The sequence below is a fragment of the Pseudorca crassidens genome, chromosome 8, assembly GCF_039906515.1.
Source record: "Pseudorca crassidens isolate mPseCra1 chromosome 8, mPseCra1.hap1, whole genome shotgun sequence".
Lineage (NCBI taxonomy): Eukaryota > Metazoa > Chordata > Mammalia > Artiodactyla > Delphinidae > Pseudorca > Pseudorca crassidens.
In genome coordinates, this window is record NC_090303.1 from 61,994,489 (window position 1) to 62,008,982 (window position 14,494).

The following is a 14,494-nucleotide window of genomic DNA, read 5'->3' on the forward strand; positions in this document are numbered from 1 at the left end:
CCGGGTAGGGAAAAGCTGTTGAGGAGATGCCCCAGCCTCCCACCCTAAGGGAAAGAAGGCAACTCAAGGGGTCCTCTGGAAGGAGACCATTCCCAGGGGTGGTCCCTCGGCCCCCCGTCTCCCTCAAGCCAGGCAGGCAGGGTGAGGAGGGGCTGGCTATCTTGGAAGAAGAAGGAAACTGTGGTCCTGTCCTTGGGGAGGCCCAGTCTGGGGGACCAGACCTGGCATAGCTCAGGGAGAACCAAGATTGTTTGGAGAGACCAAAGCCATATGCCTGGATGGGCAGAGAACGGTCTGGGGCATGGAAGCCCAGCCTGCTTCAGCATGACAGGGGTAGCCCACTAGGTAGAACTACACTAAATTGGGCATGTGGACACAAGCTTTAGTCCCCAGTCTGAAAAGTGCGTCCTTGGGCCAGTCCTGTGGCCCCTTCGGGCTTGGGCACTTCATGCGTAGAGAAGGGGAATAGCCAGCCTTCCTGGAGCCCAGCTCTGATGATGTTCATTTCTGTGCCTCATCCAGGCTGATGCTACTAGGTACGGCTGGGATTAGAAGCCATCTACAAGGACTGCAGCACCTTGGAGAAAATTAGAGAGGTGCCCTGTCCAGGACCAGCTAGAAAAAGCACCCCTTTTGGTGGACTCTGCATGCCTGGCTTGGTGGGAAGTGGGCAGAGCAGGAGCTGGATTTCCACCCCTACCTGCCCCATGCAGGGAATGGACTGCACAGTGGGACCTGGAGCCCTGACTGACCCCTAGCTATGGTCAGCTAGGAGCCTACCCTCTGGCTAGGGGCCTTGCAGCAAAGGGAGAACAGGTGAAGGGAAGGGGTGTGAGCAGAGGACTGCGGGTTCATTCCTGTCCACTGGCTGCCCAGGCAGAGAGCAAGAGGTGCCCAACCTGCTCACTGCCCACACCAAGACATACATCCGGGACACAGAACAGAGGGCAGGGGATCCAGAGCCCAGAGAGGGACCTGGAGTATGGAAAAGGGAATAAACCCGGAAATGAAGGCTGACTCAGAGCCAAGGGTCCTCATCCGGCGGCCCGACTGCTGACATTCCCAGGGACGGCTGGCCTGCTGCAGGTGACTCTGGTTTCCACCCTTCCTCACACTTCATGCCTCCAGCGTCCCATGCTCCATGCTCCCCTCCTGACTCAGAGATTGCCGCAGCCCCTCCTTCCCCCTCACGATGTTTCACAGTTTACAGAGCACTTCCACACACAGCATCTTATTTGATCTTCAGATACCCGGGCTGGAGACAGATGAAAGTAGGCTCCCAGGGGTAATGGCAACAATCTAGAAAGGGGTGTACCCAGGTCCAGAGGGAAGTCCTGTCCATCTTGTCTGTCTGACTCTAGCAAGGCACCAGGCCCTCTTCTTTCCAGAAGGGTCTCACCCTATACTGATACAGAGAAGAACTAACATTCTCCTCCTCCAGGAAGCTTTTCTGGACTGAAAGAAATGTGATCCGTGAAGACCAACAGTGTGGTATACAGAGGGGGGCAGGGTTCACTGCGCAGTAAAGAAAAATCATCAACTCACTGAGCGGGCCCAGGGAACTCCTCGCATCATTCCAGATACTTCCTTCAAGTTTTCGTTATGGAGTCCTGCTTCACGCTCCAGTCCTCTCCTCCCCAGTTGGACTAGAATTCCCAAGGAAAGGCTTAAGTCTCTTTCTCTTCCCTCCTCTTCCTTGAAGCTTCCTCAACAAGGTGGCCACACCCAAAACTCAGGCCCACAGGGAGGCTGAACGATGACTTGAATGAGGAAAGACAGAGCCTGGTTGCAGAACTGTGGATGGGGCTATGGAGGGAGACTTGGGTTGCTGACACCTGGGGTAGTGACCAGAAACCGTGAGCAGGGGCAGGTGGAAGCAATGAGCTGGTTGGTGGGAGTGGGTAACTGTTCTCTGTCGGGCTTTGGCTCCACGACCAACTGGCTACATTGTCTTGACCTGTTTAGTTCCCCGCAATAAGCCTCAACTTATCCATCTGTACTAGGAGGAGGCTGAGTGGTACTACAATAACAGTAGCCATAGTAATTAATTAATTAGTGAGGAAATAAAATCAGTGAAAACCTACTTTGGGATGTGTGTACCATTCTTGTTTAATGATGTTGTTAAGAGGTGGGGGGTAGGTACTATGATTCCCACGTACAGGGAAGAAGTTGAGGTTCAGAGATGCCCAGTCCCCTGCCCCAGCTCACAGAGCTAGCCCTGGCACAGCAGGGACTGAAGCCAGGCAGTCTGACTCCAGAGCACTGTCATCTTAAGTTGCTGTAGGCCGCCCCGGTAAGGCCCCCACCTCCCTTTTCTGGCCATAGAGGCGTTTTCTAGGGGATCACATTTGAAGACATCCAGGCAGGAATGCCGGAGCTAGCTGACTTTCCCAGGCCAGGGCTGCGTGGGCAAAGAAAATCCCAAGGGGAGTCTGGGACTTGCCCTGTAAGGAAGGCTTCCTGGAGGAGGAGGAGCTGGCTCAGGAAATCAGGAGGACGTGGCAGGGAGAAGGCAGAGGGTTTCTCGCTCTGGGTATCTCGGGAGGGTTGAAAGGAGGGCGGTGAGCCCCGGGTAAGGCCCGACGCTGAGCCCCGGAAGCCGAACTACAGAGGGGAATTGTTGCCTCCGCATCCTCGCCCCCAGGTCTCCCAGCCGAAGCTCTTGCTCCCATGTGCGGCGGGCGGGGTCCCGCTCCACCCCATCCCCGGCCTAACCCCTCCCCCGGGCGCCCATTGGCCTGTACCCCACCCCCAGCCTGCGAAGTGCTCTGGGGGAAGGCGGTGGTCGCTCGCCTCCCTCCTGACCCCGGCCTGGCTTCGCGGTGGAGGCGGCGCCTCTCCGCAGCCCGGACCCAGCTGGGCTGGCGCGCGGCGCAGGGCGGGCGAGGGCAGGCGGGGGGCGCCGCGCTCGGGCCCCAGGCGGCTACTGACGGCGGCAGCGGCGGCTCCAGGCGAGCGCGGTTCCCGCGTGCGCACAAGCTCACTCCGCCGCGCAGGGACCCACGGATACCGGCAGCCGGCGGACACACGGACGCGGAGACCCGGGCTCGGCGTGCGCTGCTGAGCGCACACGCTCCCCGTCCTCGGGCGGCTCGGGGCGCGGAGTCTGCCCCGGGCCGACCCGCAGCCCGCGGCCCCGCGGCGAGGCCCCGCTGTGAGCAGGTAAGGGCCGCCCCGCCGCCCCTGCCCCTCTAAGCCCTGTCCGCCCTCCCCCGACTCCAGAACCTTCGCCCCTTGGGGACCGCGGAGCCCCTCCTCCAGCTCGGCTGTCTCCGCAAGCAGCGTCCTTCACCGACGGAGAGCGGGCCAGGGCCAGAGCGGGGCCAACCTCCCGAAACCTAAATGAAGCCGTCTCCCGCCGCTGCACCCATCCTGCGCGACTGTCTGATACCCTCCCTCTCGCCCCCCTCCCCCGCCCTCCCAATATCTGGGATCATGCTCGGGGGCGACCGATCCTTGCAGCTCGCAGGGGGTGGGGTGGGCTAGCTACCTCGCGCCCCTCTCCGTGCCAGAAGGGAGGACCAGGGGCAGGGAAGGCACTGCGGCCGGAGGGACCCACAGGGACCTGTCTCTCTACTCCCAGGGCAGACGGACTTGGCCAGGCGAAGCTGGAGGGTCCCCAGGGGGCTGGGTACCGCAGTCCTCACGGGATTTGAGGGGTGGGCAAGCGGCGTGCTGTGTACAGAGTGGAGTATGGGCCGGCGGAGAATGTCCCCCTGTAGTGACACCTTCGGGATTGTTCAGAAGAGCGTCGTCTCTCGGTTTCCCGCGGCGCAGAGAGGCGGGGTCCGGATGCCTGGGCTTCTGCGATCCCGCGAGGAAACGCCCCACGGGGGCCTGTGGGAGAAACGCAGTGGCCTCCCCTGGCTGAAGTGGGCTCGCCTGAGATGAGACCCCTGCCCACTGCCTTAAAGGCACAGGCTTGTGCTGCAGCTGCGGGAGGCTGGGGCCCACATCCTGGGCAGGCAGGACCTTTGCAGGTTGGGTGGCGGGTGGTCCGAAGGGGCCAGGGTGCCAATGGATGGAGCTAGACGCTCAGGGGAGAGCCCAGCCAGGAGCTGATTGTATTTCACGTGGAGCTGGGAGTGGAAGCTCACCCCTGGCCCGTGCTCAGACCCCCTTTGAAAGCTGCTGGGGGAAGGATGGAGGACCCCTGCTAAATTCTCCAGATGATTTCTATGCTTTTAGTGCAGGTGCATGTCTCCCTTATCCGCTCCCCCCGCCTTCCCACACACACCAAAAGAAAATATACAGCATTTGGCTCTTCTAGTGAGCAGCGCTGCATTGGGGGCGGCTGGGGGATGGGAGGGGGCTACACAGTCTGTGGAGGGCAGCCTGCCTTGGGACCCTCTTGGGCAGAGGCAGACAAGCATTGTGAAGGTCAGGCTGGAGGCTCTGAGCGGCTGTGGGCTTCTGAAGGGGATACACAACTGTGTATGGGCCTTGGTTGGGGGGCAGCAACGCTCAGATTTTCTCAGGGGGCCAGTCTGAGTTGGTGCTGGGTGCAGGTCGGGTTGGCAGAACCCCCAGTCCTCAGATGAATCTGGGGCTCCTCTTCTCCACTGACTTTGGGGAGGGCAAGTAGAGGTTTCAGTCTGGACACCAGTCAAAATTCGAGTATATGAATTAGAGATACAACACACTGGGGCAGGCCCTGTCCAGATCTTCCAAACAGTTCATCAACAAGTGTGTGTGGGGTGACCAGGGAGGCGAACCCGGTGCCTTCCCTCCCCTGTGGTGGGTAGTTCATCCATGATTCTGTGTCTGGGACAAGACCGTATGATTCTGTTTGCCGCTACGTGCGGTGAGAGGGGTTATCTCTGGGAAGCCTCTTGAAGGACTCTTTCCTACATTCTAAGAACTAATCGGGCTAAAGTTTCATTAAGGTCCTGTTTTGTGTAAGGTTAAGGCCGGCAGGGCGTCGATTGGAGAAACGCTTGGAACACACCCTTTCTCGCGCGGCCGCCCCTCTTTGCCGTGCTCCTACTTTGGGACACTTCCTCAATTTGTGTTGAATAAACAAAACAACACAAAATGGGTGTTTAGAGATCAGTATCTGCACCTAAGAGCCTAGGAAAGACAAGAGCTAAGGCCACAAGGTGGCTTTCTTCCTGGGGATGTGGCCTCAGGTTCAGTGTCCCAGGTCTCTGGCCTCTTAAGGGTGAAGATTTCATTGACCCAGGGCTGGCACTGTTAAGCAGAGGACACCTTGTGCTGTCTGCCAGAGGGCAGAACCAAGGTGTGCCAAGCACAGAGCACGAGCTCAGCTCAGTGCCAGGAAGGCCTTGCTTCCCTGAGAGCTACCCAGTGTGGAGGCGACACTTGGGGTGACTGTGGGTTTCCTGTCTGGGGAGGTATGTGAGCAGAGGTCCCATGCCCCAGACAGGTGGGGCAGGGGCCCTGGAAGCCTTGGCCACCTCTGAATGGAGGAATCTACAAGTCCAGGGTCTGACTGGTCTGGGCCTAGTGGTCCAGCTGCCTGGCAACATTCAGGCTGCAAACTCTTCAGCTGTGGCGTGTTTGTACTGAGCCCTGGATGCCGTCAGAGGCACATGGTGACAGCCACCTCCACAGTGACACACAGAGAGGGAGTGACACACTGCCGGGGCGGCATGCAGGTTTCCCATGACACCTGCCAGAGAACTGGGGCAAACATACAACAGCAGAGCACGACATACATACGGACACGGGGACACACCCTCTCACACAGATCTCGACACACCTGGGGACTCAGACGTCTGCCCAGTGAAGATAACAAATTCTTCCTTAATGAGCGTCCAGATGCACGTTGCACTGAGTGGAGAAAGCGTGTGTGTTGTTGCGTGAGGGTGGAACGAGGGTGGGTAGGCTTTTTCTGTAACGGGCCAGATAGTAAATATTTTAGGCTTTGCTGGCCGTACACTAGGTTGCAACTGCTCCATCCTGCTGTCATAACGTAGAAGCAGCCATAGATGATACTTATGCAAACGAGCAGGGCTATGTTCTGATCATCTTTATTTACGGACACAAATTTGAATTTCGTACAATTTTCCTGTGTCATGAAGTATGAGCCTTTTAATTTTTTCCTGACCATTTTAAGATTAAAAAACATTTTTGGCTCACTGGCTGCACAAAAATAGGTGATAGGCCGGATCTGACCTGCTGGAAGGGTTTGTGAACCCCTGGGCTGTAGGTTAGCAAAGAGAAGTGGTTTAAGAGGTGGAAGAAGGGAGGGGCTTAGTCCTGGGGGCCCAAGCTGCCCTAGGGGGGGCCTTCCCTTCACCCTGCCTGGAGCTCAGGGTGCCCATCTATGTAATGCCTGGCCTCAGCATCCTACCTTAGACAGGCCTCTGCTGTGTTCATGTGATAAATCTCCTGTACTAAGGACACCCGGAGACAACATCCATGCCTGAAAATGAAAGGACATTGCGTCGCTGAGCTCACCAAACAGGTCCTGAGCCCCCATTCCCATTCACCCTCTTTGGCCAGGGGCATGCCCATCTCCACCAGTAGGAAAACTTCAGGGAAACCTGGACATGCCCCTTGTTCCCAGACAGGCTTCAAACTCACAAAGAGAAGGATGAGGCCTGAAATAGCCGAGGCAAGAGTAAGGGGCTCCTCATCTAGGGCTGGTAGTTCTCAGAGGAGGGTGAGGCCAGTGGAGGTGGGTGCAGCTGGGGTGGGCTTCCTGGAGGTGGTGGCAGGAGGTTAGATTGGCCTTGTGGAATATCTGGACATTCTCTTCCCAGCTCCAGGCATTGCCTTAGCTGTCACCTTTCCCCCGTGAAAAATGGGCATCAGAGAAGGGCGGCTGAGACAAAAGACTAAACATACAGTTCCTTTGCGGGCACTTCCGATGTCCCAGTGTCTGATTTAAGGTCGTGTGGTGAATCGGGTCCTGCCTTTGGTTTCTTCCTATCTCTCCTGTCTGTCCCCTTCTGACATTTCTTTCCTGCCATTTCCCCAGAGGGGTGGGCCAGGGAGACTTTCTTTTCCCACTTGCCCAAGCCTCTGGATTCTGTCCCCCACTTTCCATTCCAGCTGCCCTTCCCTGCCCAGGCCCCCATCACCTCTACCCTGAATCCAGGATAGGTTTTCTGCCTGCACTTTGCTCCTTCCGCTCAGCTCACCAGCCTTCTGAGGAATACTCCCTAAACGGGCAGCTTAGCACGTCACTGCCCTGTAACACTCCTCAGTGCCCCCAGCCCTCTCCCGTGGAGCTAGGCTGCAGTGGCCCTGGCATCCGCAGACTAGCACCAGTCTTCCACCCTCTCGTCCACCCCCAACTCCTGGTATCTTGCTGGGTCCCTCGACACCCCGCATTCACCTTCCTAAACCCGTCCACCCGGCACTCCTCAGGGTTGAGGGTCCCCACCGCGTGTTCTACCTGTGCCAGTCAGAGCTGGCCCGCCCTTCCAGGGCCTCACAGCTACTCTGGAGGGACTGCTGGCTAGCAGGGGTCAGCGCAGGTGGCAGTGCTCGCCATCCCACCTGCCCCAGCCTCACCCCCCGCCTGGGAGGTGCTAAGCAAACTCTCCACAAACCAGAGCCTGCTTCCTGTGCCCTCCCTCCCGCCCTCTCCCCACGCACCTCCCACTGCCTTCCATCACTTCCCGTCCCTCCTTTCCCCTTTCTGGTATCTTCTGTTTCCTCCTTCCCATTCTTCTCCCCTCATCCTCTTTCAGGCCCTGGGGGGCTGTCCCAGGCAGAGGACTCCCAGGACCCCTCCAGGACAGGAGATGTGCCTGAACTAGCCAGTGTGGAAGGGCTTTGCAACGTGACCTTGGGAAAGGCTCTGGGCCTCTTCGGGCCTCAAACCCTCACCTGTGAAATGGGATATTACTACCCGTGTGCATGTGTGCCCAGCCTTTCCCTACCCTGAGCCCGGGTTCCCTCTGTGTAAAATGCAGGGCCTGGGTGGAATCATCGTAGGCCTTCCAGGGACCTGGCTTCTGTCACCTGCTGTGCCCAGGACTCCGGGGACCAGGCTTTGAAAGGGGAACGTTGGAACATCAAAGAGGAACGTCAGCGTTAATGATTAATCCATTGATTGCGAGAACACCCCTCACTCCGGCATTGGACACTGACCTTTATCAGCTCTGACCTTATTGGGGAGGAAAGAGGTTCTTGTCTCCCAGAATGAAGTTGAGTTCTCTCCCTTTGAGGGGTGAGTTGGAGAGGCAGTGCTTCATCTTTCAGGCTTCCCTCTCTGGTCCTCTGTACTAGGAGGGCAAGGAGGAAGTGGGAGGCGAGTGCTGCTCAGGTTTCGTTAATAAAGGGAGCACGTGTAGAGCGAGGGAGGTGTAGGGTCCGCCTTCCCTGGGTCATCTTTGGTGTGGTGCCCAGGCTTGGCACTGCCCCACGAGGGAGAGGGCTGCGGAGCGGCCAGAGGAGTCCAGTAGGAGATGCCTCAGCTCCATGAGGGCAGAAGAGGGACCCAGGGCTGTGTGGCCCCATGGAGAGGAGGAGTGAGATGCTGCCCTCCCACTGTGGGGGGCTCCCAGGAGACAAAGGAGCCTGTGCTGCTCACGGCTGGCCTGGAAGGGTGCAGTGGAGAGACGTCAGCTTCCCCGAGGGCCCTGGACTGGCTGCTGGAGAGGGCTGAGCGCCCCAGCCCAGGAGCTGGACCACTCTCAGCTGGGGGGCTGCAGAAAGGGTCCTGCAGGGTGTGGGGCAGTGTGGGGGGTGGCTGCAGGGTCTCCGAGTCCCCTCCCACTGCCCGCGGAAAGTCAGAGCCCGGTGAGTCACCGCTGGCTCCGGTGTGCTGACTGATGACGCCGTCTTCCTGCGTGCCTGGCGCAGTGGCTCGCCGGAGGAAAACAGCTGCTCTTTCTGTTCCCGCCCCAGGCCAGTCGCTGGGCTTCTGGGGCCTGAGGAGGGCAGGCCCTCCCAAGTCTGTAAGGGGGGCACGTGCGTTCTCGCCAGGCAGGGCTCCGGGACTCTCTCCTGTGTGACCTTGGGAAGTGTCTCCCCCGCCTCTGGCCTCAGTTTCCCCACAGGAAACTCTGTACTGTAGGGGAGGTGACCTTTAAAGTCCATTTCAGGTCTGAAATGCTGTGTCTGTAATTCACTCTTCTTAAGGAGGGTGCTTCAGATATAGAAGTGTGGGCAGAGGGTAGCAGAGGGCCTGGCCAGTCCCCAGGGAGGTGAGAGGGTACTACTAGGGTACCAATGGACTCTGAGCTGGTCTTCCTTTTACCAATAACAGAGAGTGGCAGGAGCATAGGGATGGAGTGCACAAGCTTTGGAGCCAAGCTGCTTCGGTTCACTTCCCAGCTCTACCACATGCTTGCTGTGTGTCCTTGGGGAAGTTGCTTAGCCTTTCTGTGCCTCAGTCGCCTCAGCTATAGAATGAGGATAATGCTAGGAACGACTGCATGGGTTTGGGGCAGGTGAAATGAGTTAATGCATACTGATTGTTTGGAAGAGTGCCTGGCATGTACCGAGTGGTTAATAAATGTTAGCCATCAGCAAATAAAAGTGCAGCAGGCCTGATGTTCCTATTTTGAATATGACAGAGGGCTTATGGTGGTGGAGGTGGCAGCAGGAAGGTGAAAAAACCTGAACACAAAGTGGTAAGATAATAATAATAGTTAACACACGTGTAGCCCTTATTGGGAGCCAGGCTATACTCCGCTCTCCATAGTTTACTTATATCAATTGGTTGATGCCTCCCAGTAACATCTATGAAGTAGGCATTACTGTTATTCCATTTTCACATATAATTGAATTGAGCCACAGAAAAGTTAAGTGGCTTCCCTGAGGTCTTTAAGCTTAAAACCCTAGCAAAATGGTTCCTGAGTCCACCACACTACATGCCAGGAGGTAGTTTAATTGTCCTCAGATTAGTTGCAAAAGCCAGTTTATCCCAGCAGAGCCTGGACCCAAGAGAGAGCACCTGGGAGTATCAGTGACCAGGTCATCCAGAGCCACATGTGTGGCTGGGCTGAAAGAGCCCAGCATCCATCCTCAGGGAGGGGAGGGTCCAACCCCAGGCTGCAGTGGCCAGGCCTGGCCCTTAGGAGGGTCACTGGCAGCTTGGGGGAGTCCAGAGGAGAGAGGCAGCTGGAACAGGGTGCAGGGGACAGGGCTGGGAATGGCTGACCCAGGGGACACATCTCAAAGTGCTTTCCTGGGACAGAGGAGCCAGGCATGTGGTCCAGAGGAGTATGAGGTTTGGGACAGGTGGCCTCAGACTGTAAACTCTGAGCATTGTCCCTCAGGGGCTGTGCCCAGTGGCCTCGGGGCGGGGGTCAGGGGAGAAGAGGTGGGGGCTGAGGTCACCATCCTGGAGAGGCTGCAGGAGGTCGTCTCTGAGGTTTCCAGCTGAGGTCGGGAGTGGGAAAGTCAAGGCCTGGGAGCTCCCAGCTTCCCTCTTTCCATCTCTTGGCTAGCGAGTATCTGTGTCCTGTTGGGCAGAGGGTGGACTGTAGTTGGGGAAGGTGAACAAGAGGGGGCAAAAGTGGGAATCAGGAACCCGGGTCTAGTGCCAGAGGAGGCCTCGTGTTGAGAGTACCCCAGCCCCAACACCCTGCGGCGCTGGGCTGGGAGCACGCCGCTCTCCTGGTTCGCCGCGTTGTCTGAGCAGCCTGGTGACAAAGCAGGGAGCGGGGGGATGGTTAGGCGGGGACCTCTGATCGCTTCAGCTTGTTTTTAATCCACTGCAGGGATAAGCAGCCCGCAAGTCTGGGCATCGTGTGTGTGTGTGTGTGTGTGTGTGTGTGTGTGTGTGTGTGTGTGTGTGTGTGTGTGTGTGTGTGTGTGTCTGCGCATGCTCATGTGTGTGTGTACCTGCGGCCACATCTGAATCCAGATACATCTGACTGCCGCTGAACATCTGAATGCCTTTGCAGAATGAGTGTGTGTGTGATTATATGCATCAATAGTATGATAAACATATGTGAAGGTCTACATCGCTGTGTGATGCCTCTGCACACACCTCTGTGCTGTGCTCTGAGTGTGCCTCTGCATTTCTGTGAAGGCGTGTGGAGCTGTCTCTCAGTCCCTGAAGGAATCTCCACCTTTGTGTATTCCACACATGGGTGTTTGTATTGATGCCTTCAGGTGCGTGCCCTGGGGATAAATGTCGTTCTCTGTGGAGTTGACGTGTCTTTATGCTCTTCTTTGAAACCTGTTTCCGTGTGTGTGTGTGTGTGTGTGTGTGTGTGTGTCAGAGAGAGAGAGAGAAAGAGAGAGACCGCCAGTCCTCAGAACACAAACTCCTTCTCTGCTTGCCCGCTGCCACCCGCTTGCCCTCCAGCGCATCCCCGGCTGGGCAAGCCACTAGCTCTCCCAGGCCAGCTCTCTTGGTTCTAATAAGTTAAGGTTAAAATGGAGGCTTTATAATCCTATCTATACATGAGAATCACCTGAAGAACTTAAACAACACTGATACCCAGGCATTCTGACTTAGTTGGGCAGGGGTATTTTTTTTTTTTGCTTTACACGGGCCTCTCACTGTTGTGGCCTCTCCCGTTGTGGAGTACAGGCTCCGGACGCGCAGGCTCAGCAGCCATGGCTCACGGGCCCAGCCGCTCCGCGGCATGTGGAATCTTCCCGGACCGGGGCACGAACCCGCGTCCCCTGCATCGGCAGGCGGACTCTCAACCACTGCGCCACCGGGGAAGCCCCATGGGCAGGGGTATTTTTAAACACTCCTCAGTGGTTGTGCTGAGCAGCCCATGTTGAGGACTGTGTTAAGAGGTCAGAGCTCATCTTGCGTCCCGGGTCAGGGCTCGGGGGAGGAGGCCGTGAGTCTCATTTGTGGGGACCCAGTCCTGAAGGAAGGGGGTAGTGCTGTTGCCGTCTCAGGGGGCCCTGAGCACTCTTCCCAGGCCTCTTCCTCCAGGAAGCTTGCTTTATGTCCCAGGGCAGAGGTCTCTCCCAAGAGATGTGTTTCTGGTGGCATGTTGCTGGGAGTACAAGGGCGACGGCCTCCAGGAAGGAGCACCGTGTGTCCACTTAGAGACACAGACCATGCATCCATTTCCCTCCTCTGGCTTTGTCTGGGCCCGGCTGGCTGTGAGGCAGGCCAAGGAGGGAGCTGAGGTGGTGAGTCACCTTCCTCTCGGCTAAGAAGGCTGAGACCCGCAGAAGCAAAGGTCTTGACTGTGGCCAAGTGCTGAGGCCAGAACCCAGGCCCAGGCCACAGGCTGTGTCGAGGGAGGTGCTGGGGGTACCCAGGACTGTCCTGGGTGGAAGCCTCCTTGACTCCAGACCCCAAAAGGCCTTGGCTTGACCTTGTCCTCTGTGCGGGAGAGTCAATCCGGGTCTCGGAGGCCTTCTGCCTTAGTAGCTCCTCTAGGCCCTCAGTCTTTAGCATCTGCTGAGAAGCTGTGGGCCCGGCCTTCCTCTCTTCCAGCCGGGTTGGTAGGGAACACCAGCTCCCTGCAGACAGGGCCTTGGCCTCCCCAGGGATGTGGAGATGACCGACCCCTATGCGGACCACTGGTGTCACATCATGCCAGAGGCAGCCTGTGGCCACCAGGTGTATGGAAGGTCCTGGGAGTGGGTACAGAGGCTGAAGCCTGTGCTTGGGGTGCCCAGGGGTGCTGAGGCCAGTGCTTCCCCAGCCTGCCCAGGCCTTCCTGACCCCTGGGGGAGAGGCTGGGCCAGCATCCCCACGGCTACCCTGGGCTTCTCAGAGCATCTCCTGGGGATACCAAAGCCTCCCTCAGTATTTCCAAGTGGGCGCCAAAAAGGCAGAACAGTGGGTAGATGAAACGGACCCCCTTTTCCTTGAACCTTCCTGCGGCTGGTTTTCTGTCTCCTTTTCGGGTGCTCGTTTGTCACCAGATTGAGCTTGGAGAGGCCAAGGGGAGCTTGTTGAGGCAAGGAGAGAGGGAGGGAGGCGTGGGAGGCAGCCACTGGGGGCACAAAGGGCCCCAGGGTACTGGCTGCTCTGCCCATTGATGGGGGGTGTGTAAGGACTCATGGTTGGGAAGCAGCCCCCATGGGCCTCTTAAACCAGCCACCTGTGGGTTAGTGGTGGCCCTGACATGGGCCTACTCAATCTCTTTAATAATAATAGTAACAAAACATTTTAATTACTGTATAGTATTTCATTGTATGGCTATGCAGGGGCCTGTTAACAGTGCCTGCTCGAAGGATGGTTGGCGGCCGCATTTTTTGCTGTTGATGCTATTTTAAATGATGTTGCAGTGAATATCCTTTCATATGCTTCTTTCTGTATAAGCACAAATCTCTCTCTAGGATAGACACCCAGATGCAGAATTGCTGGCTTGCAGGGAATATGTGTTAATGATCAGTTTTAGAAGCTGACCGGACTCTTCCTCTGGGCATGTGCTGGGGCTCCCTCAGGCTCCTCACTCGACTGCCCGTGCCCTTTCTGGTCCTTAGTAGCAACTCGGGCCTCAGAGCCACAGGAGCTCTGGGGGGAAGGTCCTCGAGGTCCAGGCACATCCTTCTCAGTAGTCACTCTTTTTGTCTGTTGCATTGGTAAAGGCTTTATCCTGGAGGCCAAGTGGGCTGCGGCAGGGTGAAAGGAGGCTATGTTTGTTGGGGACTGGGCTTGGCTGCTGGAACAAAGCGGCCCTGTATGAGTGAGTGAGTTAGAGAGGAGGGCACGTAGCAGCCTGTAGCTAGGTGGGCCGTCAGGCTGGCTGGGTGGCTCAGCGCCGCGGGTGCACTCAGTCATCCCGGCTCCTCTCGGTGTGTCGCTCCCCGCCTCTTGGTGTTGTCCTGGCGGCTCTGTCCAGCCTGGGTCTGGCATCGGGGAGGGGGAAAGAGCAGCAGGGGTGAGCACGTGATGCCTTAGGGACAGGTGGCGCATAGGTGGTACGTGTCACTGTCACCCACCTTCCATAGGTGGGAAATTCATCATATGCCCGCACCTGAGAGCAAGAGGCACCTGGAAATGTCCTCTCCAGGTGGGCACGCGTGTGCCAGCTAAAACTCTCTTCCTGTGGAGGGAGATCTGGGGACACAGTCACCTGCTGCAGAGGAGAAAGCCATTCAGACCATTCTTGTAGGCGCCCGAGCCAGTGTGTTCCCTGCTGTACCACCAGTGCCTGGTAGTGAGTAGGCCCTCGGCCGGTGCTTGTGGGATAGAAGAATAAAGAACAGCACAAAGGCATGGAGGGGGGTTACCCTTGGAGGCTTTGCTGCAGGTAGGGGTGGGGGGCTGTCGCCGCCCCTCTTATGCCGCTGGACCTGCAGGATTCATACCTTTCCTTTCTTTCTAGCCTGTAGATACCTGGGGCTGAACAGCAGCTGCTGTGAGTGAGAGGCGGGCAGCACTGGCCTGAGCCTCCTTCTGGGCTGAGAAGCATCATGGCCAGTGTCATACAGGCCTCCCTGGCTGCCCTCCTTCTGCTGCCTATGGTAAGGGCCCAGGACCCTCCCCTCCATGACCAGCTAGAACCCCAGGCTCACCTGAGCTCCCACCCCAAATAACCTGTGTCTTTTGTGTGCTATCAGCCGAGCTCAATTCACATGGCTGGTATCACTGCCAGTACCCCCCTGGACCATCTGGCACTTTTGGGTGAACTAAAAA

At 57.4% G+C, this 14,494-nt stretch overlaps 1 protein-coding gene across 3 annotated transcripts in view; it reads left to right on the top strand.

Annotated features, from left to right (window-relative positions):
* The first annotated feature begins 2,538 nt into the window (after window positions 1–2,538).
* The window catches only part of ADCYAP1R1 (ADCYAP receptor type I), a 55,223-nt gene continuing 43,267 nt past the window's right edge, over window positions 2,539–14,494 (top strand). The window contains exons 1-2 of one of the 3 annotated variants that reach the window (XM_067746660.1): window positions 2,539–3,162; window positions 14,184–14,322. In XM_067746660.1, coding sequence (XP_067602761.1) covers window positions 14,272–14,322 — 51 coding nt within the window. In that variant the 5' untranslated portion in view covers window positions 2,539–3,162; window positions 14,184–14,271. The remainder of the gene's footprint in view (window positions 3,163–14,183; window positions 14,323–14,494) is intronic. The other 2 variants (XM_067746659.1, XM_067746661.1) reach the window with 2 other exon arrangements.